Source organism: Macrotis lagotis, chromosome 1 (assembly GCF_037893015.1).
Source record: "Macrotis lagotis isolate mMagLag1 chromosome 1, bilby.v1.9.chrom.fasta, whole genome shotgun sequence".
Lineage (NCBI taxonomy): Eukaryota > Metazoa > Chordata > Mammalia > Peramelemorphia > Peramelidae > Macrotis > Macrotis lagotis.
Window position 1 is genome coordinate 348,108,778 of NC_133658.1, and position 26,929 is coordinate 348,135,706.

Sequence of the window (26,929 nt, forward strand, 5' to 3'; positions counted from 1 at the left end):
AGCCAACAGAGGTTAAATGACCTGCTTGGTATCACAAGGTTGATAAATGTCTGAGACCAGATATGAATTCAGGCCTTTCTTGGTTCAGGCTTTATGTTCTGCATAAACTAGCCACCTTAGAGAATGGGTAAGATTTGGAGAGGTAGTGCAGATGGGTGAGGATGTCCTAGGGAGCAGGACATGACGGAGGTAGAGGGTGGTTGGAATGCCTCTGACTTATTTGAATGGTTGGGAAGGAGACTGACTGGACTGTAATGTTTGTGTTGGGAAGGAGCAAGAGATAAGGAAGATTACATACACTGCCCATTTATGGACAATCTTGCTTCTTGTCTCTAATCTCTCCCCTTTCCATAGGGATAGCATCTGTGATTTTCCTGATATAGGAAGCTCCCTTTATCGATGGAGGTCAGCAGCACAGTGTTTTTAGTTGACCAGAGCATTGAGAAGTTTAAGTGACATATTGGGTATATGTCAGAGATGGAACTTGCACCAATGTCATCCTGCTCAGAGGCCCACTCCCTATTATTACTCTACCTCTGCTCTCTTATAAAGCTACTCAAAAAACAATTCCTATAATACAGACTTGACTATTTCACACCCCTCTCAAAAATCTTTTAAGGTTCCCACTTACCTATAAGATAAAATACAAACTACATAACCTGAGAATGAAGGGTTTTCTCCATCTGACACCAAACTATCTTTCCACCTTCTTTTACATTACTTTTCCAGTCAGACTTAACTACTCATTGCTCCTGGAACTCTACATTCTAGCTCTTACTCCTGTGAATTTCTCAAGTCAACCCCAGGCTAGGAATGCTTTTGTGCAACTCTGCCTTCCTTCTAGGCTTAACTCCAATGCCACCTTTTGCCATCTGACACTTGCTATCCCTCCCAGTCATTGGTAATCTCTCCTTCCTCAAATAATCTTGAGTTTATTTATCTGTGTGTATTTGGTATCCTTCCAGGAGAATGTAAACTCTTTGAGGTCAGGGACTATTTTTGCATGATATTTCATATAGAGTTGATTCTTAGTATAAATGTTTGTTGAGATGAATTAATTTATCATGAAAGCCAGACTAAACAGATTCATAATCTGATAATTAATGGGGAGAATTTGCAGGTTTTTAGTCTTTAATATAATGTATAAAAGAACAGGAGCAGCTAGGCAGCACCAGACTTGGAACTGGAAAGACTCATCTTCCTAAATTCAAATCTGGCCCCAGACACTTAATAGCTGTATGATCCTAGGCAAGTCATTTAATCCTGTTTGCCTTAGTTTCCTAATTTGTAAAATGAGCTGGAGAAGGAAATGACCAGAACATTGACAAAACTGTAGTATTCAGAGTGAGGCATCCAGACTGATGTGGGGACTGAAAAGTGTTGTATGAAAATGGAATGGGAGAAATTGAGGGTTTTAGGGATGAGAAAAGAAGACAATGGAGGTGTGATTGCTGTCTTCATGTATTTGGAGGGACAATTGCATGGAAAGCAGAGGCAATATAGTTTTGTGGTCAAAGAGCCAGTAACAAAGGAGGGAAAGAGGAAGAAAAGACAGAAAGGAAGAAAGAAATGAAAGAGAAAGAGAGGGAAGAAAGAAGACAGGAAGGAGGAAGAGAAGGAAGTAAAGAAGGGAGGAATAAGAAAAGTAGTAGGAAGGAAGGAAAGAAAGAAGGAAGGAGGAAAGGAAGGAAGGAAGAAAGAAAAGGAGGAAGGAAGGCAGTGTTTACTAAATGCTTACTAAGGACCAAGCACTAGAAGATCTTGGTTTAAAGTCAGCCTACTGGTTGTTTTACCCTGGGCAAGTCTCTCTTATTGTCTTGGACAGCAGCTTAAGATTTTATGTGTTAAAGAGGGTGGTGACCTGAAACTGTAGAGGAAATTTTCTTATGGAAGAGTATCCCTGACACTGAATCATAGACTGAGTTCCTATCCCTCCACATGAAAGAGTAGACAGAGAACTGGACTTCATATTGGGAAAATTTGGGCTCAAGTGCCTTCTCTGGTGTATCCCATAGGAAAATCATTTAACCTGGATCTGTATTGGTTAAAGTAGTTTCTCCATTAGATATTTGCTATACCAATGAAATCATCAGTTTCTCTAGACTTTTCCTTTCCAAAGTAGAAGAGAAAAGCTTCTTGTTCTGGTTGACTCCAAAGAGAAAAACCAGAAGAAATGGGGGGAAGCTACAGATAGTTGAATTTGAGTTTAATATTAGAACAAATCTGCCAACAATAAGAACTACCACAAAATGAAAATTAATTATGTTGGTAGATGTTGAGTTCACCTTCTCTGGACCTGTTCAAGCAGAAATTGACTTAGAGCCACTATAGAGACTGTGCTCTGGTGCTTGTCGGGCCAGATGATGTCTGAGATTCCTTTCAAATCCAAGATTATGCTCAGCAGCTTGTCTAAGGCCATACAAGCTGTTAGTGGCAGAAGGAGCCCTCCTGTTTGTTTTGACTAGCCCACTGCTATTCATTTTCACATATATCCAAAGCAATGACTGGATATACTCTTTCATTTGTGACCCTAGGCTTCTGCACCCATGGAAACCAGGGACTGACTTATGAACCAAAGACTCAAACTTGAGGTGGTCTCTGATGGGCTCCTTGAAGAATTCCTCTGAAGGGAATGGGGGTTGTTTGAGGCTTTCGAGGCCAGCATCATGCAGCTGTGCTAAATATCAATGGACATTGGTATTTCCTGATTTGAGTGTAGTGGAGACATCAATTCTCCATAGTTCAAGATGATTTTGAAACAAACGTGTATTTAAAATATTAATGGTCCTCCCCCCCCCCTTTATTCCTGCTGGGCTTTTATGTTATTTAAAAACTTTTCACAAAGGAAGCATTGTTCACCTTCCAGTCAAACTGGTGGCACAGCTGAGATTTTTGTTTTGGTTTAGTTGTACACTTGATCAGATGTTTGTTTGTTTATTTTCAAACAAATGGTAGGCATCTTGATGAAGCAGCTTATGCCTTTTTCTGCCAGCAATGTGGTGCAAGCTTAGTCTGTAGGTAGCTCAGGGACTGGTTGTTTTCTGGGAGAAGGCCAAGAGAGTGAAAGGCAAACCCTGTAATTTATGCAGAATTAGTGTCTACTTGAAGCTTCTTGTCTCAAAATGGCTCCTAAATCACCCAGAAAGGAATATTCAAAGATCATGAAAGCCACTTTCTCTGACAGCTCTTTGAAAAATTTTTTTATTATCAGTGATCATGAACATTTCAGTACACAAAGAACAAAAAACATTGTATATGAAACTGTTACGAAACTGACCAGCTTCTCTGGGTGCCATTCTGAGCTTCCTTCCGTTCTCTTCTCTGTATTATTAAATGTTTCATTGATACTTTTTTCTTTCTTTCACTTTTTTACTTCTCTATGTCACTACCAACTAATTTCCCCCCTTTTATTTAAAGTTTTTTTTAATTGATCTAGTCCTCCTATTTTCCTACCCCATTGAGTAAACAGCAAACAAACCAACCCCTGAAAAATAAAGCTTTTATAGACATCCATAGTCCTGGAAAATAATCAAACATAAAACCATAAGATCAAAAATGTAGAGCTGGGAGGGACCTTAGAAGTCATCTCTAGCCTCATTCATTATTTTAGATGAGAAAACTAAGGCATGGAGAGGTTAAATAGCTTGTTGGGCTTCAGGTAGGGAGTAACAGAGTCAGGATTTAATCCAGGGTCTCTAATTCTAGAGCCAATATTCTTTCCACTGTACCATACTGCTTATCTGTCTATCTCTGTCTCTATTTGCTTTCTGATAAAAATAAATATCTATATCTCTATAAATGTATACATACAAATATTATACATATTTTGTTATTCATTTTATTCAGTTATTTCTGATTCTTCATGACCCTTTTTTGGGGTTTTCACTAGAGTGGTTTGCCATTTCCTTCTCTAACTCATTTTATAGATGAGGAAACTGAGCCAAACTGGGTTAAATGCCCACAACTAGGTCTTTCTGGCTCTGGGACCAGGGTTCTATGTGCTGAGCCACTTAACTTTACATATGTACACAATACATATACATACATACAACACATACACAAAATGCACACACATAAATATAAACACAAAACATGTATCTACACATATGTATACATATATGTATAATAAATATAGCTGCAGAGTAAATAATAACATTTACTTGCACTGTAACTCTTGTCTCTTTATGCAATTAATCTCAACATTATGTCTTCACCTTTATAGTCAGTATTTGTGTTCTCACTCTGTTTTTTTTTTGGCTCAGCCTCATTTTCTGTCTCAGTGTAAGTCTTTCCAGGTTTATTTATATTCCATTTCTATCACTTTCTGAGGCACAATGGTCTTTATGACCTCTGGTTCAGCTCATTGAATAAATCCCCTATAGAAGAATGTAAGGGAGGACATCAACAAGAAGTCAAGTCCATATGTTAACAAGAATTTTTTAAGCTCCTATTTTGTTCAGGGCTAAGAGTTGTAGCTATGAAGAAAGACAAAAAAAATCCCTTTCCTTTAAGGAGTTTATATTCTAATGGGAGAATGATTTACATACACAGTGATATATATATATATATATATATATATATATATATATAATATATATATATATATATATATATATATATATATGATTAATTGGAGGTCAGCTCAGAGGACAGGTTTATATATGATTAATTGGAGGTCAGCTCAGAGGACAGGTACCAGCATTGAGTGGGATCAAGAAAGTCTTCTTCCAGATTCTTTCAGGGATTTTAGCTTTGACTTGAAGGAAATAAAGGAAACTAGGAAGCAGAGATGAAGAGGGAGAACATTCCAGGAATAGGGGACAGCCAGTGAAAAGTTTGCTTATGAAATAGTGTCTTAAATGAAGAACAATGAGAAAACCAGTATGACTGGATTGTAGAGTGTGTAGAGGGGAATAAAATGTAAGAAGACTGGAAAGGTAGGGAGGAGCCAGTTGTAAAGAACTTTTAAACAAACAGAGGATTTTCTGTTTGATTGTGGAAGTAATAAGTCAGTAGAATTTGTTTGATATGGTTGGACTTGAGCTTTAAAAGTATCACTGGCAGCTGAGATTGGGGAAAGACTTGAGGCAAGGAGACCAACCAGCAAGCTATTGCAGTAGTCCAGGGGTAAGATGATGAGAGCCTGCACTAAAATGATGAGTATCAAAGGAAAGAAGAAGGCATTTCTGAGTAATGCTACTTGAAGGTAGAATCACCAGAACCTGGCAACAGATTGCTTATGGGGATTAGGAAGTATGAGGAGTGGAAGATAACACCTGAATTATTGGTAAGATGTAATTGAAAGAATGGTCCACACTTAACAATAATAGGGAAGTTTGGGAGAGGGGAAGACTTGGCAGGGAGATAATCAGTTAGATATGTTGTATTTGAAATTGCAAGGCATCCAGTTTTAGATGTCTAATAGACAAAACTAGAGATAAGAGACTGGAGGTAAGGAGAGAGGTTAAAGGACTAGGTAAATAGATTTGAGAATCATCAACAGAGAAATGATAATTAAATCCATAGGAGTTGATGAGATCATAAAGTGAAATAATATAGAGAGAGAAGAGGAGGGTCCAGGACAGAGTACTAAGATAGTCATAGTCATCAGGCATGGCCAGGTAGGAAGACAAGCTGGGGAGCCTTGTCACAAAAACCCAGAGAGAAGAGAGTATTAAAAAAAAGAGGATAATTAATAGTGTTAGAGAAAACAGAGAAGTAAAAAAAAAGATAAGGTTTGAGAAAAAATCTTTAGCATTGACAATTAAGAGATACTATGGAACAGCTGCATGGCACAATGATAGAACAACAGCCCTGGAGTCAGGAGGACCTGAGTTCAAATTTAACCTCAGACAAGAAATAATTACTTAGCTGTATGACCTTGGGCAAGTCATTTAACCCATTGCCTTGCAAAAACCAAACCAAACAAAAATATAAAAAGAGATCACTGGTAACTTTGGAAAAAATTGTTTAAGTTAAATGATGAGGTCAGGAGTCAAACCACAGAGAAAAAAAGAAGAAAGTGAAAGGAAATAGAAGATCAGCAAGAGAATTTTACCAGTGAAGATAGGATATATTAGGCTCACCTGTGCATGGAGAGGGCTTTGCCTTGGTAAGGACTACCTCATCATATGAAACAAGGATGAAAGCAGAGATAGTGACAGAAACCATCTAGATGATAAAAGATGAGGAAGGAAGAGGAGGAATCTCCTGACAAATGACTTTAATTTTTTTTTTAGTTAAATATGAGACAAAGTTCTCAGATGAGTGAGTGCTGGGAGGAAAGCTATGTAGGTTTGAGGAGAGACTAAAAGGAAACTTTAAAAGCCTTTGCCAGTTAGGGAGGTGTGAAAGAGTTGCCTTACTGCATCATGTACTTTGTGAAGAGGTATGAATGAACTGTGACCTTCACCAGAATAACCCACCATCAGACCTACTGATGACAGAGTAATCAACTCAATCAAGTATTTGTATATATGGTTATGGTTCAATAATAGTCCAAATAGAGCATGGATTACATTGAAGACAAGATCTTCCTGGTGTTCCTTCTTGCAAGGACATCACAGAATTGAGAGTTAGTTGTATGGAATCTTAAAGGTCATCTAGTCCAATCCACACCCAAAAAGAATATCTGTTTTAACATGAAAGACCGATGGTAATGGTAATACATTTTCTGCTTGAAGGACTTTCATGATGTTCAACACCTCTTGAGGCATCTCATTCCACTTTTGAACTGCTTTCATCAATTGATAATTTTTTTTCTCATTGTGTCTTCATTTACGTCTTAGCAATTCCTACTCATTCCTCCTGATTCTGCTCTTTTGAGACTTAACAGAATAATAACAGAAACATTTATATAGCATTTTAAGACTTGCCACACCTTGAGTGTGTTATCTCATTTGGAAAGACTATCACATTCAAACCCTTCCCATCCTTGAAGATGACACTCATGTTCTACCTCTGCTTCTTTCCCTTATGCTGTCTTCTCTCAACTAAACATTCCCAGGTCCCTTATCCAATCCTTATATGATATGAATTCAAGACTAATAATCCCTTTTGCCCTCTGGACATTATCTGTCTTCTTAGACTTAAATCAGTGATGTTTGCAATAAAACCCCAAATACCAAAAGACCTCAGTAGGATCAGACTCACAATCCTAGAAGCTAATTAGTTGTCCAAAATAGAGTTTTTTCTTCTCTTTCCCCCACATAACTTAACCCACTCTCTTCCTTTGGCTCCCTTCTTTGAGGTGATTATTTCTATTAATGTTTTTAGAACTTGATTCTTACCCTTTTTCTCCTATACTGAATTTACATATAAAATTGTAGACAATCATTCCCATTTATCCTTTCTCTGAGGTTGATTTTGCTTCTACTCCTAGGTTAATAGTATTTTTTTCCAATTACTTGTAAAGGTAGTTTTCAACATCAATTTTGTAAGACTTTTAGGTTCCAAATTTTTCTCCCTTCCTCTTTCCTCTCCCCTCCCCAAGATAGCAAATAACTTGATATAGGTTATACATGTGTAGCCAAATTAAACATATTTCCATATTAGGATTTGTAAAAGGAGAATCAGAACAAAAGGGAAAAATACTGCAAAGAAAAAATAAATTTAAAAAATAAAAATAGTATGTTTTGGTCTGCATTCAGATGTTATGGTTCTTTCTTAGATGTGAATGGCATTTTCTATCACAAGTCTTTGAGAATTGTTTTTGATCTCTGTATGGCTGAGAAGAGGTCAGTAAATCATGGCTGAGAAGAGGTCAGTAAATCATGGTTTATTATCAAACAATGTTGCTACTATTGTGTATAATGTAACCTTGGGCAGCATTAAGAAAGACAGTTACTAGGACCAGTTTGAATATTCTCTTGGCCTGGTAATATCTGGTACATTGTATTCAGGTCTCAGTGATACATTTTAGGATGGACTTTAATAAATTGGAGAGTATACATTTAAAGATTACCATGTTGTCAAAGCACTTCAAGATCATGCCATACATAGGAGTATTGGTTGAAGGAACTGGGTTCATTATCTTAGAAAAGAGAAGAGTTTCTGGAATGGGTTATGAAGGGAGAGTCTTCTCTTCCATGTGAAAACATTGTTCTGCTTGGCTCCAGAAAACAGAAGTAGAAATTAATGGATAGAAGGTTTAAAGAGGAAAATTTAGATTTGAAGCAAGGGGAAAATATCCTTACAATTTATTGCTTGTTTCCTCATTAGGAAAATGTGTTTATGTATGTGAAGGAGTAGGATGTGGGGTGAAGGATAGGGAGAGATGATGAACAAAAATGATCTCTAAGATTCCTTCCAGCTCTTAATTCCTTCAGTCCTTTGAATAATGTATATGATAAGGGGAGAAGGAAAGGGAAAAAGTATCTGGGGGAAGAAAACACATGGAGGGAGGATATGTTCATGGAGATGACTGGTAGGTGGCATGGAAGTCTGTTTTGGGATAAGGTCAACTCTCAGAGATAGGCATCTCAGGGATAGATTCCAAAGTTGTGTTGCAGAGGGAGAGGAAAGGAGAAGATGAGGATGATGGCTGGAAGGTCGCACAACAGGAAAATGATGGGAAAGAGTCACATTTTTTTGACTTGGCATTGGGCCTGGGAAAGGGAAACAGGGTTCTTTATAGGGAGAAAACTCAAAGCCATGTTTGATTAGTAGGATCAGTTAAAGGAACTGGAGATGTTTTACCTGAGGAAGAGATTCAGTTTTCGAGGGATATGATTTCAGCCTCCTAGTATTTGATGGACTCTCAGCCAGAAGAGGGATTGACTGGCTCCATCCCAGAAAATAGGAATGACTAAGAGACAAATTTGAATAGGAGTAACTAAAAGACAAATTTCAGTTTAATGTTTACAAAAAGGGGAAGGGAAAATTATACTTCATAATAATCAAAACTGTCTGAAAGTCAAATGGACTGCTTTAGGAGGAGATGAGTTCTTCCTCTCTGATGGAAGCAGAAACCCCCATGTAGGATAGTAGGAACTTGAGATGGGGGCTACTTTTCATTTAGCATTTGTTTTTCCAGTATCAAATATAGTATCTGGCATATGATATGTTTTAAGAAATACTTACTGTGGGGTGGCTAGGTGGCGCAGTGGATAGAGCACTGGCCCTTACCTAGCTGTGTGGCCTTAGACAAGCCATTTAACTCCATTGCCTTGCAAAAACCTAAAAAAAAAAAAAAGAAATACTTATTGGATAGTCCTGGGCTTAATGTACCCATGACTTTTAACTTTAAACTTGGGCTAGAAAGAAGTACAGCTAGATTCCGGTATAAAAGAGAAAAACATAAGGTTCTGTGATTCTACTATGTGAAAATAAACTGGAACCCTTATTCTTTTTTTGAAAATTTATTTATTTAAGGCAATGGGGTAAAGAGTGACTTGCCCAAGGTCACTGGGCAAGGCCATTATTAGGTGTCTGAGGTGGGATTTGAACTCAGGTCCTCTTGACTCCAGGGTGGGTACTCTATCCACTGTACCACCTAGCTGGCCCTGGAAATCTTATTCTTATTGAGTCTTGTTATATATCTTTTATAGTCTTATCCTTTCTTATTAAATTTGTTTTTATAAAAGAGTTGTTTCCTAGGGAAAGTTTAAGATTGATTATTAACCAGGAGATAGGGCTAAGAACAAACACCCAAAGCCAACTTATGAATTTATTCCTTGGGAATACAAGGACGGTTTCCGAATGGGAAGGATGATTTGTTGCTGATCCTCCCTTCTCCCTCCCTCCAGGTATTTTTGCTTCCTCCTCTCACACACCCACATGCTCAATCCAGTGCCAAAGAGCTTCACATTCTCAAAGGGATATTGTAGAAGTTATGCACTTCAGCTCAACAAGCAAATCTCTTGGGTCCCTACTATGTGCAAAGCACTGATGTGTGACTCCATGGCTCAGAGAGCCCCTGAATGAAGCTCAGCTAGGTCTTCTGATGGTTAGAAAATAGTCAACTTGGCCAGGACACACAGTGTCAGTGCTTGGTTCATTGATTTCCATGTGTGCTAATTCTTCTCTAGGCATGACATGATGAATTAAAGGAAAACCGCCTACGTCAGGAGAGGGCCAGGGCAGAGATATAAGTATGGAAATGCCAAAACATATGAACCACACTGGATTTGAAGAGGGGCTGTTTGATTACCTATGACTCATAATATCAGTTAGACATTCTAATCTCAAGGCAATTGGGCAGCTAGGCAGAATGGTAGAGCACCAGATTGGGAGTCAAATCCAGCATCAGACGCTTTCTAGTTGTAAGACCTTGGGTGAGTCACTTAACCTCTGCCTACCTTGGTTTCCTCTACTGCAAAATAGGGACCAAATGAGATAATGTCTGACACATAGCAAGTGCTTTATAAATGCTTGTTTTCTTCAGGTGCATATGTAGTATTGCATTCATCTATATCCATGTATTTACATCCTTCTAGTCTTATAGACTAGACCATCTTGAGACTTACTTAAACATAACTTTGCATCAGGAATATGACAAAGCCAGTGGAATCTCAGTTATGGAAATAATATTGTAGTGATATTTTGATTAATAAATCTACTTGGACCAAGACTCTTGTAATAACTCCCATTTCCATAGTATTTTGTAGTCTACAATGTTCCTCCTCCTGAGGGGGAGAATATTTTTACCCTCATTTTAACCATTAAATGAATGAAAAAACATTTCTTGATTGACACCCCCCTTCCAGGAGCAATGGCATTATAGGTACCTAGGGATGAGGAGGAAGTGTGTTGGTTCACTGCTTGAGGCAGAAGGGACAATGGGGTGGTCCAAGGAGAATGTTGGATGGAATTTAAATATGGTATCACTAAATAAAAGGGGGGTATATATGTATTGGCCCTGGCTGATTCACTAATCAGGTCAGTACTTCCTCAGGGTGGTAGCTCCCAATCTGACTCAGATGAAGAAAATTAATCTCAAGTGACCTGTTTAAGGGCACATCATTAATAAACATCAGAGCTGGGATGCAAATTAAGGTCTTGAGATTTCAAGTCTTGTGATGTTTCCATTGCTGCTGCAGCAATAACTAGATTTATTTCATATACCTGGGTAAGTCAAATATGTTATTGTGGATCAGTTTTATGATTAGAAAGTAGGGGGTGTGAAATTTAGTCTATGAACTTAGGACAAAAATGGCAGCTATCAAGAATTTACAAATGATTACTTATGTTTCATGCTTTGATGGATTGGTATGGATATTCCACCCAGCAGTGTAGATTATATAAATCCATTCCAAATTTTCTCATTCTATTACGTTTTCATTTGTTATTTAAAAAAAAATCCTCCATAGAAGGATCAAATACTTATTCCAGGTATTTTCCTCCAACTTGTTTATGTGATACAGTTCTTTAGTAGTGTATCTTCTTGGCTATAATTAAATATTAGAAGTACTAGCAGCTAAAGCAGTGTGTGGATGGTTTAAGATAAGGGCTCAAATATTTTTTACTAAGAAATATATTTAATCAAAAAGCTTGGACAATCTTTTCTAGACAACTCTACAAGGTGTAGAGGTGGTGAGCTGCATTGACAGAGGGAGCTTCCTCAACCAGGAGTGATATCGGAGATCCAGCCCCAATCCCAAACCTGCTCCTTAAACCAAGGCTTGAATATTATGGTTTCCATTTACTTAACATTTTTTTAGGTTTTTGCAAGGCAATGAGGTTAAGTGACTTGCCCACAGCCACACAGCTCGATAATTTTTAAGTGTCTGAGGCTGGATTTGAACTCAGGTACTCCTGACTCCAGGGCCGGTGCTCCATCCACTGTGCCCCTTCAACATTATTCTTTAGTGCCTGGCCCCCAAATGCTGCTTGACCTTTATAAAATGCAACACTGACAAATATGCAGAAGTCAAATGACAGATATGAGAACCTTAGAGAAATATGGCATTATTTGTATAAACTGATGCATTATGAGAGAAACAGATCCAGAAGAACAACATAAAACAGTTACAACAATGTAAATGAAGAAAAATCACTAAAAAGAACTTGAAATCTGAGAGTTTGATGAAAGTTTTAGAGGTGAAAAAATGAAGCATATCTCTTTGCTTATGGCAGAGAAGACAGGAACTATTAGGACAGAACAATGTATATGTTGTCAGTTATGGTTTTTATCTTGGGAGAGGAGGAAACAATCTGGAGAGGGGTGGAAAATGATTTTTCTTGCCAATACAAAAAAATTAGTAGAATTTATTAAGATAATTTGGAACAGAAATGAATATGAAATAAGATATAAATAGAACTTACCTTAATTATCCTAATGGGATCAATCCTCTTACTACGGCTTTCCTTTGTTGTGGATATTATGCTTTTCAATGTAGCCTGAGAATATGTTAGCACCTTTGGCTTCCAAGTAACATTGTCAATTGATATGTCCTAGAAATCTCTTAAAAACCCAGACCTTTTCCCATATGAATCGTGTTTCACCATGCCTCCACCATCTTGTATTATGATATGGTCTTTCGTTCCATTGGGTCAAAATCTTTTTAATACCTCATGAGGCCTGATCATCTACCATATCCTCCCAGTTTTATGTCATTAGAAACTTTGCTAAACATACCATCTATGTCTTTGTCTAAATGAATGATGAAAAATGGTAAACCTCTGATTCCCTGAAGCAGTCCAGTAAATATCTCTCTCTTAATTATATCAAGCTTTTTTTATATTAATGATGGCTTTTTGTATCTAGTTCCAAATTTTCTGAATTTACCTCGGATACCGTTGTTTAACCCATATCACTCCATCTTGTCCACAAGCATAGCATGTTGAATGCTTGACTGAAATCTTGGTAACTATGTCAATGGCATTATCCTGATCTACCAGTCTAAAAATCCTGTCAAAAAAGGAAATGAGGTTAGTCTGGCATGACTTGTTTTTGGAAATAATCAGAGTTTCTCTTTCTAGGTGTTCACAAGACATACCCTAATTATAGGTTATACAAAATCATGCCAGGAATTCAAGGAAGTCAAGTTCACTGACCCATCTAAAACTTGCTGACTTAGTTTCGCTTTTTTTGAAAACCAGGACAGTATTTGTCATTTTCCAGTTCCATTTTACAATTATTCCTGTTTATGATGATCTGTTAGAGGTGATGGTCAATAGCTCAACTTGAATCTCTAGAATATAGTTTATCTTGCCCTGGGGATTGGAATTCATTGAAGGCAGCTAGAATCTTTCATACTCTCCTTCCTTGCTTATTTTGGGTTCCAAATCTTTGATCACTATTTTTTTCTGTCCTCACCTTTTCAGTTCAAAGTTTATGCATCTTGGCAAAGAAATAAAAACAATGAGAACTGAGAAACTTTCCTTTTCCTCTGTCATCCTAGTTTTCCCCAGAGTAGTCCTATCCTTGCTCTCCCCTTTCCCACAGCACAACTAAAAATGTTCTTTCTGTTTGTCCATGGCATCTGGATCCGTTACAGTTTTTGAGCTCCTGACACTATTCTTTAAATGTTTATTATATTTAAGTATTCATCTTCCATTCCCTTATCTTGTGACCTTCTTCTATACATTTTCTTTTAAATGGCCAGTGATCTCCCTTTCTTTTATTATTGTGTATGAATCTTTGTGAACCCATTTGGGATTTTCTTGGCAAAAATAGTGGAGTGATTTACCATTTCTTTTTCCAGCTCATTTTACAGATGAGGAAATGGAGGGAAATAGGATTAAGTGACTTGCTCAGGGTCACAAAGCTAGTGTCTGAGATCATATTTGAACTCAGGAAGTTGAATTTTGACTCCAGGCCCAGCACTCTATCCACTACACTACCTAATTGCACCTAGATACTCTTTGTTTCATCTACTCCTTTTCTTCCTCTTTGGAATTATTTCTCTTTGGGTTTTCACACTTTTCATTCTTGAGAGCTTCTCATTTTTCTTGTGCTAACTTCCCCTATATAATTTGAATTTGAATTCTTTTTTTTAGGTTTTTGCAAGGCAAATAGGGTTAAGTGGCTTGCCCAAGGCCACACAGCTAGGTAATTATTAAGTGTCTGAGACCGGATTTGAACCCAGGTACTCCTGACTCCAGGGTCGGTGCTTTAGCCACTTCACCACCTAGCTGCCCCTATAATTTGAATTCGTGGGACCTTCCCTGCCCTTTCTCTGAAAGTTTTGAAATCTACATTCCCAAAATCTAGGGTGTGTGTCACACTATGTTCAACTTTCCTTTCCTTCATCCCAAAGTCTTTTAAGTTGAGCAGCAAAGTCGATAAACATGAGCAATGTCCTGGGTAACAAGGCAGTCATAAGAAGATGCAGTGGAGGGAAGGGAGGCATAAAAGAGGCAGATAGTATTGGTGTTACAAATTTTTTTAAAAAATTAAAATTCTTGATATTGTTTAATTTGACACTGTGGCCCAATCTTGATTTTTCTCAGATCTTGGACTTTTAAAATAGTACTTTATTGTAGTTGATATAAGTATTATTATTTGTGATTGTTCAGTAGTTTCTGTTGTGTCTGATTCTTTTTTTGACCCATTTGGGGGTTTTCTTGGAAAAGATATTAGAGTTGATTGCTATTTACTTCTCCAACTCATTTGACGGATGAGGAGGAATTGAGGCAAACAAAGTTAAGTGGTTTGCCCAAGGTCACACAGCTGGTCAGATTTGAACTTCCGTTCTCCTGACTCTGGCTCCAACATCCTATCTATTGTGTCCTTAGGTTATTTTTAGACCATATTTTAAAGATGAAGAAATTGAAAAGATTAAGTTGACTTGCCCAGGGTCACTGGTCAGTCAGACAGAGAGAGAGACAGACAGACACTATTAAGAGTCTAAGGTAGAGTTGAACTGAGGTCTTTCTGACGAGTCCAACATTATCCATTGTGCCTCCTAACAAACCTTTATTTCCACTTTCACAGCCATGGAAGGCAATATTCTGGCTAATGGATTATATCACTTACAATCTTGTTTTTTCCCTCCCCAAATTTAATTTGGAGAGATCAGAGTTGGAGAGGCAGAAGAGAATGTGAATTTGGGGTCAGATCTTGCCTCTGACAAAATCTGGGCAAGTTGCTTCCTTTGTTTGAGCCTCACTGTCTTTATTTGTTTAAAAAAAGACTGAAGTACCTTACCTTCAGGGTTGTTGTGAGGCTTAAATAAGAAAATATTATCTAATTTCATAGTAATTTTTATGTGGTGGTTATTATTGTGATCTAATAAAACAGAATCTTTAAGAATTTTTTAAATGCTAAACTTAAGCAAAAAAATTTAAAACAGAACAATAATGTCCTGTTTGCTTTAATGTATTCTTTTGATTGATCTTCTCAGCAATCAGAACATGTTTTTTCCCCTTGCAAAACTGCATTTTTAATAACTGGTTTTTACTTTTCTTTACAGAAATTCCCCTTTCTCATGCAGCATGAGCCAGTTTCCAGCAAAGAGTTCCTCCCAATGTCAACCCCTGGAGGATTCAAACTCCTGGCTCCCCTCCATAGAGAGTCTCTCAATGGATGACTTTTGGATGGAGGTAGAGAACATGAAGCAAAGTGATGAGCTGAAGCAGGAGGAGAGGAGTGTTACTGAAACCCCAATCCCAGAGGGTAAGGAATTTGGCTGCTGCTAACCAGAAAATGTAAAGGAGGGTGATGTGATGGGAAGAATACCATGGAGAAAACATTTAATTTTGAAATATTAAATGAGAAAGAATGAGTGCATTGGCCCAGGACAGGTTTTGATTGGAGTAATGAGGTGATGACAGAGCTCCAGGCCTGGAGTCAGGAAGATCCAAGTTCAAATTCGACCTCAGATACTAACTAGCTGTGTAACTTGGGGCAAGTCACTTAATCTTGTTTGCCTCACTTTCGTCCATCTGTAAAATGAACTGGAGAAGGAAATGACAAGCCAGTCTCTTTGCCAAGGGTGACCAAGGTCATGAAAAGTCAGATAGACACACACACACTGAGGTGATATGAATAACAATGAGATTATGATTACATTGTATGACAGAGAGAGAGAGAGACAGACTGACAGACGTAGACAGACACAGACACAGAGAGAAAGATAAGCATTTCCTTTCCTCTGAAAGCTTAAAATTCAAAAGACTGAGATTCAAACTCTGTTCTTAACTCCAAAGCCAGCATCCTAGCAAATATATTATGGTGGACTTGAGAACTACTTTATTGAAATCAAGATCCAGTGTATCTGTAGCATTCTTCCAATTAACCAGCCTGATAAGAAATAGCACTCTTACTTATGTGGTATAACAAGTCCTTGCCTATAAAATTTCTCTATTTGTCAATACTGTTTAGCCCAATTTTTTAAATATGTCAAATAACTCTGGATAGTCTTATCATCTGTTCCCCATATTGTCCCCAAACAGTACACAGATCCAAAGGAATAGATTCTCTTCTGCCATTTTTGCCTTTCTGTCTTCCTTCTACTCACCTTCACTGCCTATTTCTCACCCTTCCTAAACACAAACTAGCCAAAATATTCCCTTCCAGATCTTGTTGGTTGTAATCAGCAGAAAGTCATGTGGTGAGATGGGGATGTGTACTTCCATGATGAGCAGGGCTGTTCTTTCAATTTTTTATTCCTACACTTGTGATTGTGCATGTCTTTTTTTTTTTTTAAATGTTTTTGCAAGGCAAATGGGGTTAAGTGGCTTGCCCAAGGCCACACAGCCAGGTAATTATTAAGTTTCTGAGACCGGATTTGAGCCCAGGTACTCCTGAATCCAGGGCCAGTGCTTTATCCACTATACCACCTAGCCACCCCTGTGTATGTCTTTTCTTCCACCCCCATGCCCCCTCCCTCAGTAAATTTGTGGCTAATACACATAGACTATATTTTTGGTAGTTTCAGCTTTAGAGGAAACCTTTGCAGAATAGAACAAAAGGGAGCTCAACAGTCTTTTTAGTTTCCATTATCTGAGACTTCTAGGAATATTAGGACATTATTTATTTCCTTGTTTAATTAACAAGTAAAATTAAGATAGATTGGGGTACAAAATTCTGAGTATGATCAATTTATTAGTATATGAGAATTTAGCAATAAATAGAAACTCAGCTTCCCCAGTAAGCTTTTTCTCTCAAATTAGAGAGACTAGTATCTTTTTTAATTTTGGGGAGTATAGAAAATAGGAAGACTAGCATCATAAATGGAAGAAAATATAATTGAATGGAAATTGGGAATGAGGGCTAGCAACAACACCACTCTTTTCCTCCTGTGACTAAGAAATATTCGTAGTTTGAGTCCAGCTGCGAGGTCAGACACAGCAAACCAGATTTCTTTGGGTAATAAAACAAAAGATTCATGAAGGATAGCTGGGTGGTATAAAGATGCTAGATTAGAATCCCTCATGTCCACTTGTATCCTTTAACAGTAACAGATTTCCTTGACACAAGAATAGAAGAGTGAATAACAGGAGAATTGGATTTCTAAACATAACTCATTACAGACCAGCTGAATTTCTGAATTAAATTTAACAACAAAGAATCATGACTTAGGCAGTTCCAGGACAAAAAAAAATTACAAATAAGATCAATTAAAAAAAGATTCAGTATCAGTCTTCTTATTTCACTTAAAAAGATTCAGTGACTCCCTCTAGCTTCTAGGATAATATATATATATATATATATATATATATATATATATATATATATATATATATATACTTCTGACTGATCAAAACCCAATAAAATCCATTCTTTAAGGGTGGGAGAATCCTCTTGCACCATAGCTCTCTGAACTCTAGGATCATTCAGCTTAGGTTCAGTCTGAAGGAGACTAAGTCAAAAGAGAGGGAAATCAAGCTTTTCTTATACTCTTTGAATCATTATATCTCATTCTGTAACCCTTGGGTATGATTCATGACTAGGGTATTCCCCAAAGGAATTAACAGGGCTGTTTACAAAGAAGATAAGATATAGGATAACTTTTTCTTTCTTCCATTAAAGAAGAAATGTTTAAAACACAAAGGACATGTTTAAAACATAGAAAATGTTTAAAACACAAAATGTTTGTTGACAATTAGAGAATGTAACATTAAAGCATCTCTCCCATCATATTCTTGTGAATAGGACAACTCCTGACCTATTGAACCCACAAAGTTGTTATCAAGGCTGAAACCACCCATCTAAGGATTGCTGTTTGTTCACTGGTGCTCAGAGAAAGAAACACAAAAAAGAGAGAGCTAAAGACTTGAGGTCCAGTCTCAGGTTTATCTGGGCCATCAGATATTCACTGTCATGTGCATGGAGCTTCCATAACTTCAAAGGTGTTGCTGGAAATTTGAGGGAAGACTTAATTGTACTAACATGTTTGCCAAATGGGAAGAAAGAACGATCAATAAAGCTGTTTCTCCCTTTAAAGTCTATTAGACTAGGCAGCTTTTCCTGCTCAGTGGCTAGTCCTGTTGGGTTTGGTTCACACCCCCTCCCCCAACTTCCCTATTCCAGTGACCAGGACACCAACCACAAGTTTCTGTTTACACTTGGGCTTTAGCAAACTGCCAGAGCAAAAATGTTTATCAGAAACAGTTCATAGGTGGGGGCCACTGGAAGGGACCAGGGGCATGCCCACCTCCATAGGAAGGGCTCCAGACAAAACAGATAAGGGGGTATTCTCCATTACAAAATGCTTTACAATCTGCTTCCAACACCCCTCTCCCCAGCTCCCATCCAGGCTTATTACATATTACTCCCCTTTACATAATTGTTTCAGCCAAACTTTCCTTCTTGTTGTTACCTATACAGAGCCTCTGTCTCCTGTCTTCATTCTTCTGCCCAAGCTCTCCCTACTGCCTGGAATGCATTCTTGCCTCTTAGAATCCCTAGTTTCTTTCAAAGCTCAGCTCACGTGCCGCTTCCTACATAAGACTGTTTCTGATTTCCCCTGCCTGTTAGTGCTTTCTCCTATTTAATATTAGTTTTTATTTTGTTGTGTGTAATTTGGATGTTCTTTTCTGTGTATTTGAAGTTTTTCCCCCTACTAGAATGTGAGCTCCTTGAGGGTAGGTTCTTTTTTTTTTTTTTTTTTTTTTTTTTTTAGGTTTTTGCAAGGCAAACAGGGTTAAGTGGCTTGCCCAAGGCCACACAGCTAGGTAATTATTAAGTGTTTGAGACCTGATTTGAACCCAGGTACTACTGACTCCAGGGCGGTGTGCTTTATCCACTGTGCCATCTAGCTGCCCCGAGGGTAGGTTCTTAAAAAAAATTTTGCTTTGTATTCCCAGCACCTAGTACCCCAAAGCACATAGTAGGTGAAATGCTTGCTGATTAAGGGAACTATTATGTAACCTAGAGTCCAAACCTGTTGGATCATAGGATTAGAGATTTTAATCTGGAAGGAACCTGAAAGTCCATCTATTCCAATCCCTTTGTTTTTACAGATGAGAAAACTGAGGTTTAGATAAATTTGTTTTAGATAACAGAGGGAGTAAGTGACATAGCTAGACTTGGAACACAAGATTTCCAATTCCACATCCAGATTTTTTTTGCCTCATTAGACTTTCTCTGGATCTAAATGATCTCGTTCCTGGGTGAAACTGGCAGACCAGAAGACAAAGTGATTTGCATTTACTATGTAAATGTCAGTAATTCTATAGAAGAGCTGTTACCAACTGCACTCTGGGTATATTGTGGAGGACATTGGTGGCATGCCTGTATCCCCTTATCCTTTGTTCTTTAGTGATCAATATGCCTTTTAATGTTGGGAGTTTCTGGGAAAATCCCATGGGCTCCAATTTGCCAGGTTTTGAAATGGCTCCTAAGTGTGTGGGTAGGAGGAAATTTTATCCATAACATAGGGAGTCCATGAAGGGACAAATGATCTTTTAGTTAATTGAGCTCAGATAGTTGAGGCCTCTATCACAGAACAATCTCTCCCTAAATAGGGCCAATTAGATGGAATATTTCCCCATTTTAATTTGCTATTTTTATATGTTACAATGGATCTTCTAATGTATAAAAAAACTGTTTATTGAGAAGAAATTGGCCATTTTGGGCTGAAATGAGTTTTACATTTGGACAGATGAAGTTTTAGGTAGAAAATGATAGTGATAAACATTTATATAGTGCTTTGCAGTTTATAAATGGAAATGGTAGCTGTAAAAGATCAGCTCTTCAGTTTATCTGAAAGTTCTGTTTGTGATAAAAGTGGGTCATCACAGGCAGTCTCTGACATCAGTTGGGGAAAGTTAATTTACTGAGAATAGGGATGATTTTTCTAGGTTAAGCTTCATTATAGGCCAGCAGAATCTCTAATTAAATTATGTGCAAAACATTCAGACCAAATCCAATTATATTTTGAAAATTTGTGATTATTTTGTATAAGAAGCTGAGCTGTCCATAGAACATGGACAGTGATTTCAGAGTCCTAGAACTTGATGGGCTCAGTTGGAGACCCCTTAACTTGACTTTACTATCAGAACCCCTACCCTTGCCTGTAAGTAATAAGGGGGTGTGTAATTGTAAACAGAGAAAAAGACAAAGAGCCACAGAGCAATGAGAAATTTCTCCTTTTCTTTCTTCTCCTTTCCCTTTTTTGTTAATTTTTCTTCTTTTCTCATCCCTTTCCTTCTCTTTGTTCCTTTGTTTTCTTTCTCTTTTTCTCCCTCCCTTCCTTTCTTTCCTCTTACCCTGGAAGTTCACTCTACCTTTGTAGCCTCCTAATTTGGAAAACTCAATATGACCCAGCCTTCTTACCCTGGATATTTGCCCTGCTCCTGTAGTTTGTCTCTCTCTGTTTCATCAGTTCTTCCTGAACTTCCATTTCAAGGAGAGTGTCCAAGTCAACCACATCTTCATTTTCTTTTGATGTTTCTTTCCTAACTCTCCAGATTCCCCTCCTTCCATCCCCACTCCAGCCTGGCTGTCTTTCTTTCTGATTAATTTGTATTTCCTTAGTGGCCATCTTTCTCTCCCTCCCTCCCTTCCTTCCTTCTTGGCAGTGGGGTTAAGTGACTTGCCCAAAGTCACTCAACTAGTATCAAATGTATGAGGCTGGATTTGAACTCAGGTCTTCCCGATTCCAGGACTGGAGCTCTATGTACCTAGTTACCATAGTGATCATTTTTGTGATGATGAACTTCTTTTTTTTTGACCACGGCTTTATTCAAAGCTTTTCCAGTTTGGTAGGATCTGGCAGTTCTTACCTTGGCTAAGATCATCTTAAAGATCTCCAGGTTCACATGCCCATGTGAGTCACCAGAGCATGTCAGTGGAGACTCTGGTTTGAAACTTTTAACAAAATAGCATCAGTTTCTACTTTTGGTGCATGGATCCTTCGAATGCCTGGCAAATTTCCCTTGACACACACCCATTAGCATTGTTTCATAATGCTTATTTCATAAAAATGATAAAAGATTGACAAGCGAAGGGTCAGAAGAAAAGAATCTGAAATATTGGGGTGGAGGAGGGAATTTAGTTTGCTTTAACAAACATCTGTAATACATGTAGGGGAGGCTACATGATAGAGTAAAAAGAGTACTGGATTTGGCATCAGAGGATTGGATGGATTCAAGCCCCAGCTGTGATACTCACTATGTGACCTTTGGCAAATTCCTTCCCTTTCTGAACCTCAGTTTCTGTATATATGGAATGTGGCAGTTGGACAGAATGATCCCTTAAGTCCTTTCTTGTTCTATAGCTTATGATCCTGTGACCTCCAGTCTTAGTACATACTCATACCTCCTTGTCTGCTCTCAGAGAGCCTTGGGGACTTCACTTGGGGCAAAGTTCAATGATGCCAAAGTTCTGGCTGGTGTTTCTTGAATTAATTCTATGCTGGCAAATTTGAAAAGAATATTAGTCTATTTATGTCATTTTTGCTACCATATTTGTTTTGATATTCTAGTGAATTTCCTTTTTAAAAATATTTTAGTACTATATATTTTTAAATAATTTAATCACTTCTAATGATTCTTCCTTTCCCCTGGTAATCCCCTCACTTAAAACAACAATGAAAAACAGTTAAACAAAACCTTCTAACACAGCACATTTGCCTGAAGTATAAAACATTCCGAAGCCATAGCCCACCACTTCTCTATTAAGAAAAAGGAGGCACATTCCAATTTCTAAAATCTGGAGCCAAAGTGGATTTTTGCATTTATTCTGTGCTATTTTCTCTTTTATGCATTGCCTTACAATGTATTATTATACTCATCATCTCCCGGTCCTTTCCTCGTATCAATTCATGTAAACCTTCTCATGTTTCTTTGAATTCCTCATAATTGGTGCTCCTCAAAACAAAGTATATTCCATTACATTAATTTAGAATGATTTGTTTAGCCTTTACCTAACCAATGGGTATCTACTTTTAGTATTACAGAAAAATATTGCTAATGAACATGTATATATGTATACACACACATATAACCTTTTTTTCAGTCATTGACTTTCTTGGGATTACATATCAGTACTTTTTTTGACACATAGGCAATAAATAACTTAGTAACTCTGCTTACATTGTTCCAAACTAAATTAGTGTACCTTTGTTAAAAGGTACACAGCCCTTCTAACATTCAATTCAAATTATTGATTATTTGCATCTTTTATCATCCTTGCTAATTTGTTGAGAAGCTATTTTGATTTGCATTTCCTTTAGAGATTTTCAGCATTTTGAACTTTTTTTTAAATGTTTTTTGATGGAGTATATTTTGTCTTTTGAAAATTCTTCATGTTCTTTGATTGCTGAACTTTTGCTTTAAAATAAAAGTTTTGAAGGCACCTAAGTTTCACAGTGGATAGAATATGGCCCTGGAGTCAGGAGGACCTGAACTCAAATCTGGCCTCAGACACTTATAATTACTTAGCTGTGTGACCTTGGGCAAGTCACTTAACCCTATCACCTTGCAAAAAAAACACCCCCCAAAAGTAAAATAAATAAAATAAAACCTACAGTTTTGTAAATTTATGTCAATTTCCTATGTAAGTTATGTTTATTAAAAATATTTGATATGATTTTTTTCAAAAATTTTTCTTAGTTTGGCTCCAATGATTTTATTTGCCCAAAAGCTTTAAAATTGAAATTGTCTGTTTTTTCTCTAACATGATTTTAATATTTAGGTCACTTATATCAGGATGCTGGTTTAAAACTATTTTTCTGCCTTACTGCTTTCCAGGTTTCTCAGAACTTTAATAAAGACTCTTCCAGTAGTTTGTTCTTGGATCTGTAAAACGCTGTGCCCCCCCATGTTTGTTTGCTTCTCAGCCTTTCTTATCTTGTTGTTTGCATTGAAATACTCTTCCATTTTTTTTAACCAGTCTGAAATAGTTTTAATGATTATAGCTTTATAATATAATTTGAGAATTGGATTACTTGTTCTATTCTCTGACTCACCTCTATTAGTTTTGCTATTATTTTACTTACTTCTATGAGTAATTTTTTGCTTGTTTGCTTGGTGTAGCATTAACTGTTCTATTTTTAGAGAATATTAAATAAAATGTAAATGAGTTTAAACTAGAGTATAAGGATGATGATCAGACACAAAAGGAAAACTTCTTGGTCAGCATGAGGATAAAATCCTTGAAGGAAAGACTAAGGATGGTTGTGATGACTCTGAAGGAAAAGGAAAGGCATTTTTGACCTGGATTATTTAGACATTCATTTACCTTTAGTCAAGGGACAATGACCTCTTAAGGTCATCTATCAGGTCCTTATAATTTGGGAAGCTTTGTGCTTGAAATAAAGCATAACTTTTACTAGTCCACTCATTACTGAGCTCATCTGTACATCAGTAGTAAAATATTTGCCGAGTGTTAAATATTTCTGAAATGCTAATCCAGCCCCCTCATTCTATATTGTAAGAAACTAAGGCATGTGAACCCTGTGTTATATATTTGGAATATATAGGAGGTCATTGGTTAATACTAAACATTCATTATATGTAGTCCTTAGATGGGGCTTCAAATGCCATCTAACTTGGCACCCTCTCAAGCTAACTATCCCTTCTACCCAACATCCCTAACAAGTGGGTATTTAGTGTGAGCCCAAATACCATGACTGACAGGGAACTCATTATCATAAATTTCTATCTGTTTGTCTGGTATTATCTGTATCAGCATGACCCTGTCTAACTATCTCCCTTGCCTTTGGAATCATGATAATATGTTTACTGTATAAAATACTTTCCATGTGTTGACAGAGGGTGAGGCAGAAGCTCAGTGGCTTCAGGACACAGGCTTGGCTGACCTTATTGGGGCCTCTACTCCAGACAGTGATAACAGAGTACTCCTGTCTACACTCACAAAGACCCAAGCCGCTGCTGTACAACGGAGACTAGACACATACACGCGCTCAATCCGTAAGAAAAACAAGCCACCAGTGAGGGACGTCAGAGACATCTTTGGCACCTTTGATTCCGGGGTCAGTTAAATCTTGTCTTTTCTGCACTTTGGTCCTCTCTTCATTCCCTTTCCCCTTTTGCCTCATTCCTAGTACTTCTACTGACAGTAGAAGTAATTTTCTCTTAAATAATCAATTTTTCACAAACAAAATTAATCCTTGACACTCTTGCACAGTGAACAGCACTGACATTGGAGTCAGGAGGATAGGAGTTTGAATCTGGACTCAGACATTTGACTCTTTAATAACTGTGTAACCTTGGGCAAGTCACTTAACCCTGATTACCTTACATCCAGGGCTATCTCCAGTTGATTCATATCTGGCCGTTGGACCTAGATGGCTCTGGAGGAGAAAGTGAGACTGGTGACCTAGTACAGTATCCCTTACTCAAATTCCAGTTAAATGTTCTTGTCATAGCATCACATCCCTGATGCTGTGATCTTCGAAAATGAAGGACAAACATTAAACTCCTACATGCAAAAGAAGGCCATATAATAGGAGATTAGATTTTCAACTGAACAGGTGATATTTTTTGCCTGAGTAAGAGAAGGGACATCAAATCTCTGAGGCAAAATTGGTGCCATTTAGTAACCATTCATTAAGCACCTAATATGCATTAAAACTAATTGCTAGGATTACTGTGGTGTCATGGAAAGGGTGGTTGCATATGGAGTCAGAGGATCTTGGTATAAAACTTTTCTCTAAACTATCCATACTACATTGGACATTGGGCAGCAGAGAGGCACAGTGGATAGATCCCTAGAGGACTTGGAATCAGGAAGACTCATTTTCCAAAGTTCAAATCTAGGCTCAAATACCTACTTGCTGTGTGATCCTGAAAAAGTCACAACCCTGTTTGCCTCATTTTCCTCATTTGTAAAAATGAGCTGGAGAAGGAAATGGCAAACCAGTCTAATATCTTTGCCAAAAATGGGATTTTGAAGAGTCAGACATGACTGAAATGACCAAACAACAAAAACTACCTTAGTCAAGTCATTTAAATTCTCTAGAATTCAGTTTTTCCTTCTTTAAAATAAGGGAATTAGGGGCGGTTAGGTGGCCCAGTGGATAGAGCACTGGCCCTGGAGTCAGGAGTACCTGAGTTCAAATCTGGCCTCAGACATTTAATAATTACCTAGCTGTAAGAAACCCACTTAACCCCCATTGCCTTGCAAAAAAACCTAAAAAAAATGAGGGGATTGGACTAGAATGACTTCAGTGGTGGCTATGCCTCTTATCCTGTGACAAAGGTCAAAATCCTTGTCCCTGACCTCAAAGAGTTTATCTAACATGATTTTAGGGTCACACATTTAGAATTAAAAAAGTCATTAGAACCCATCAAGTCTAACCCTTTCATTTTACAAAGAAGGATACTGAAATCCAGGGAGTTTTAAGTGACTTGTTCTTCTATGATCACAGAGGAAATAAGTAGCAATAACTGAGATTCAAACCTATATGCTCTTTGCTGAAATCATTAATCTGTTCATTGTACCATGATGGTATTAATTAGCTTCTCTGAATCCATGCCAGACTTTTAGCAATTTTTCTGGGTTTAATTAATAAAATATCATTCAGAATCTTTTTTTATCACTATTTTAGAGAATAAAAATAATAGTAACTCAAATTTTAGAGTGCTTAAAGCTTTATAAAGTATGTTCCTTACAATACCTCTGAGATTGGAAGTATAATCTTATCCCCATTTGTAGATGAGGGAACTGATGTCCTCAGAGAGGGCAAATGACCTGCCTAAGGTCACACAACTAGCATGTAACTGTCAAGTCTTTCAACTCCAAGACTACATCCTTGGTCCAGAGAAAGGCTTTTGAAGCATCCTAACTTGCTAGGGGTGGGGGAGGGAAGAGATTAGAAAAATGAACAGTAGTCGACTGTTCAGTAATAGAGCAATTCCTCAGTGAGGCATGCCTATATTTTTTGACTTGAGAAACACTTTTATTTGGCTGTATGTTTAAAAAAGATTATGGTTACTAGGTCCACATTAAAGATACAAGAATAAAAACTTTCCCAAATTTTTTGTGATATTATAGTCATTCGTTTCCCTGCTCTCCTCAACCCCATTCTTGTCCCTTTCACTCTTCTCCTAGTTCATTGAGAAGATCAGGGACATCAAGTAGGAGTTCCTCTAAACTCTCTCCTTTATATGGCAAAAACAATCCGCTTGATTGTCCTGCTTCAGTGGAAGAAGCAATCCTCCTCTTTTCTAAGGAAAATTCACCCACTGCTCCCTAGGATTCTAGTTACTGCATCTATAAAAATGACTTTCAGTACTCACTCCTAGCAGCCTTGAATGCTTCCATGATTAATGCTTCATCCCCCAGTTCTACTTGTCTACATGGCGTCTCCAGCTGAATATCCCAATGATCCTTCAAAATCTATGGGATATCAGAGACATCTATGGATACCAAACTGAACTCATCAAAGTCTTCCTAACTTCCCAGGGTCACCCAGTCATTAAGTATCTGAGACTGGAAGCAAACTTAGGTCTTCCTGACCTAATATTTAGATCCTGTGCTCTAAATATTGCGTCACTCAGCTGCCTCAGAATATTATCCTCAGTGTGAAACTCAAAGATGATAAATGTACAAAAATGCAATTTGCAATCCTTA

At 37.6% G+C, this 26,929-nt stretch overlaps 1 protein-coding gene across 6 annotated transcripts in view; it reads left to right on the forward strand.

Annotated features, from left to right (window-relative positions):
* ARHGAP40 (Rho GTPase activating protein 40) overlaps window positions 1–26,929 on the forward strand; it is a 152,172-nt gene that overhangs the window by 74,010 nt on the left and 51,233 nt on the right. For all 6 annotated transcript variants that reach the window (XM_074211955.1, XM_074211956.1, XM_074211958.1 and 3 more), the window contains 2 exons: window positions 15,357–15,559; window positions 24,106–24,326. In XM_074211955.1, coding sequence (XP_074068056.1) covers window positions 15,357–15,559; window positions 24,106–24,326 — 424 coding nt within the window. The remainder of the gene's footprint in view (window positions 1–15,356; window positions 15,560–24,105; window positions 24,327–26,929) is intronic.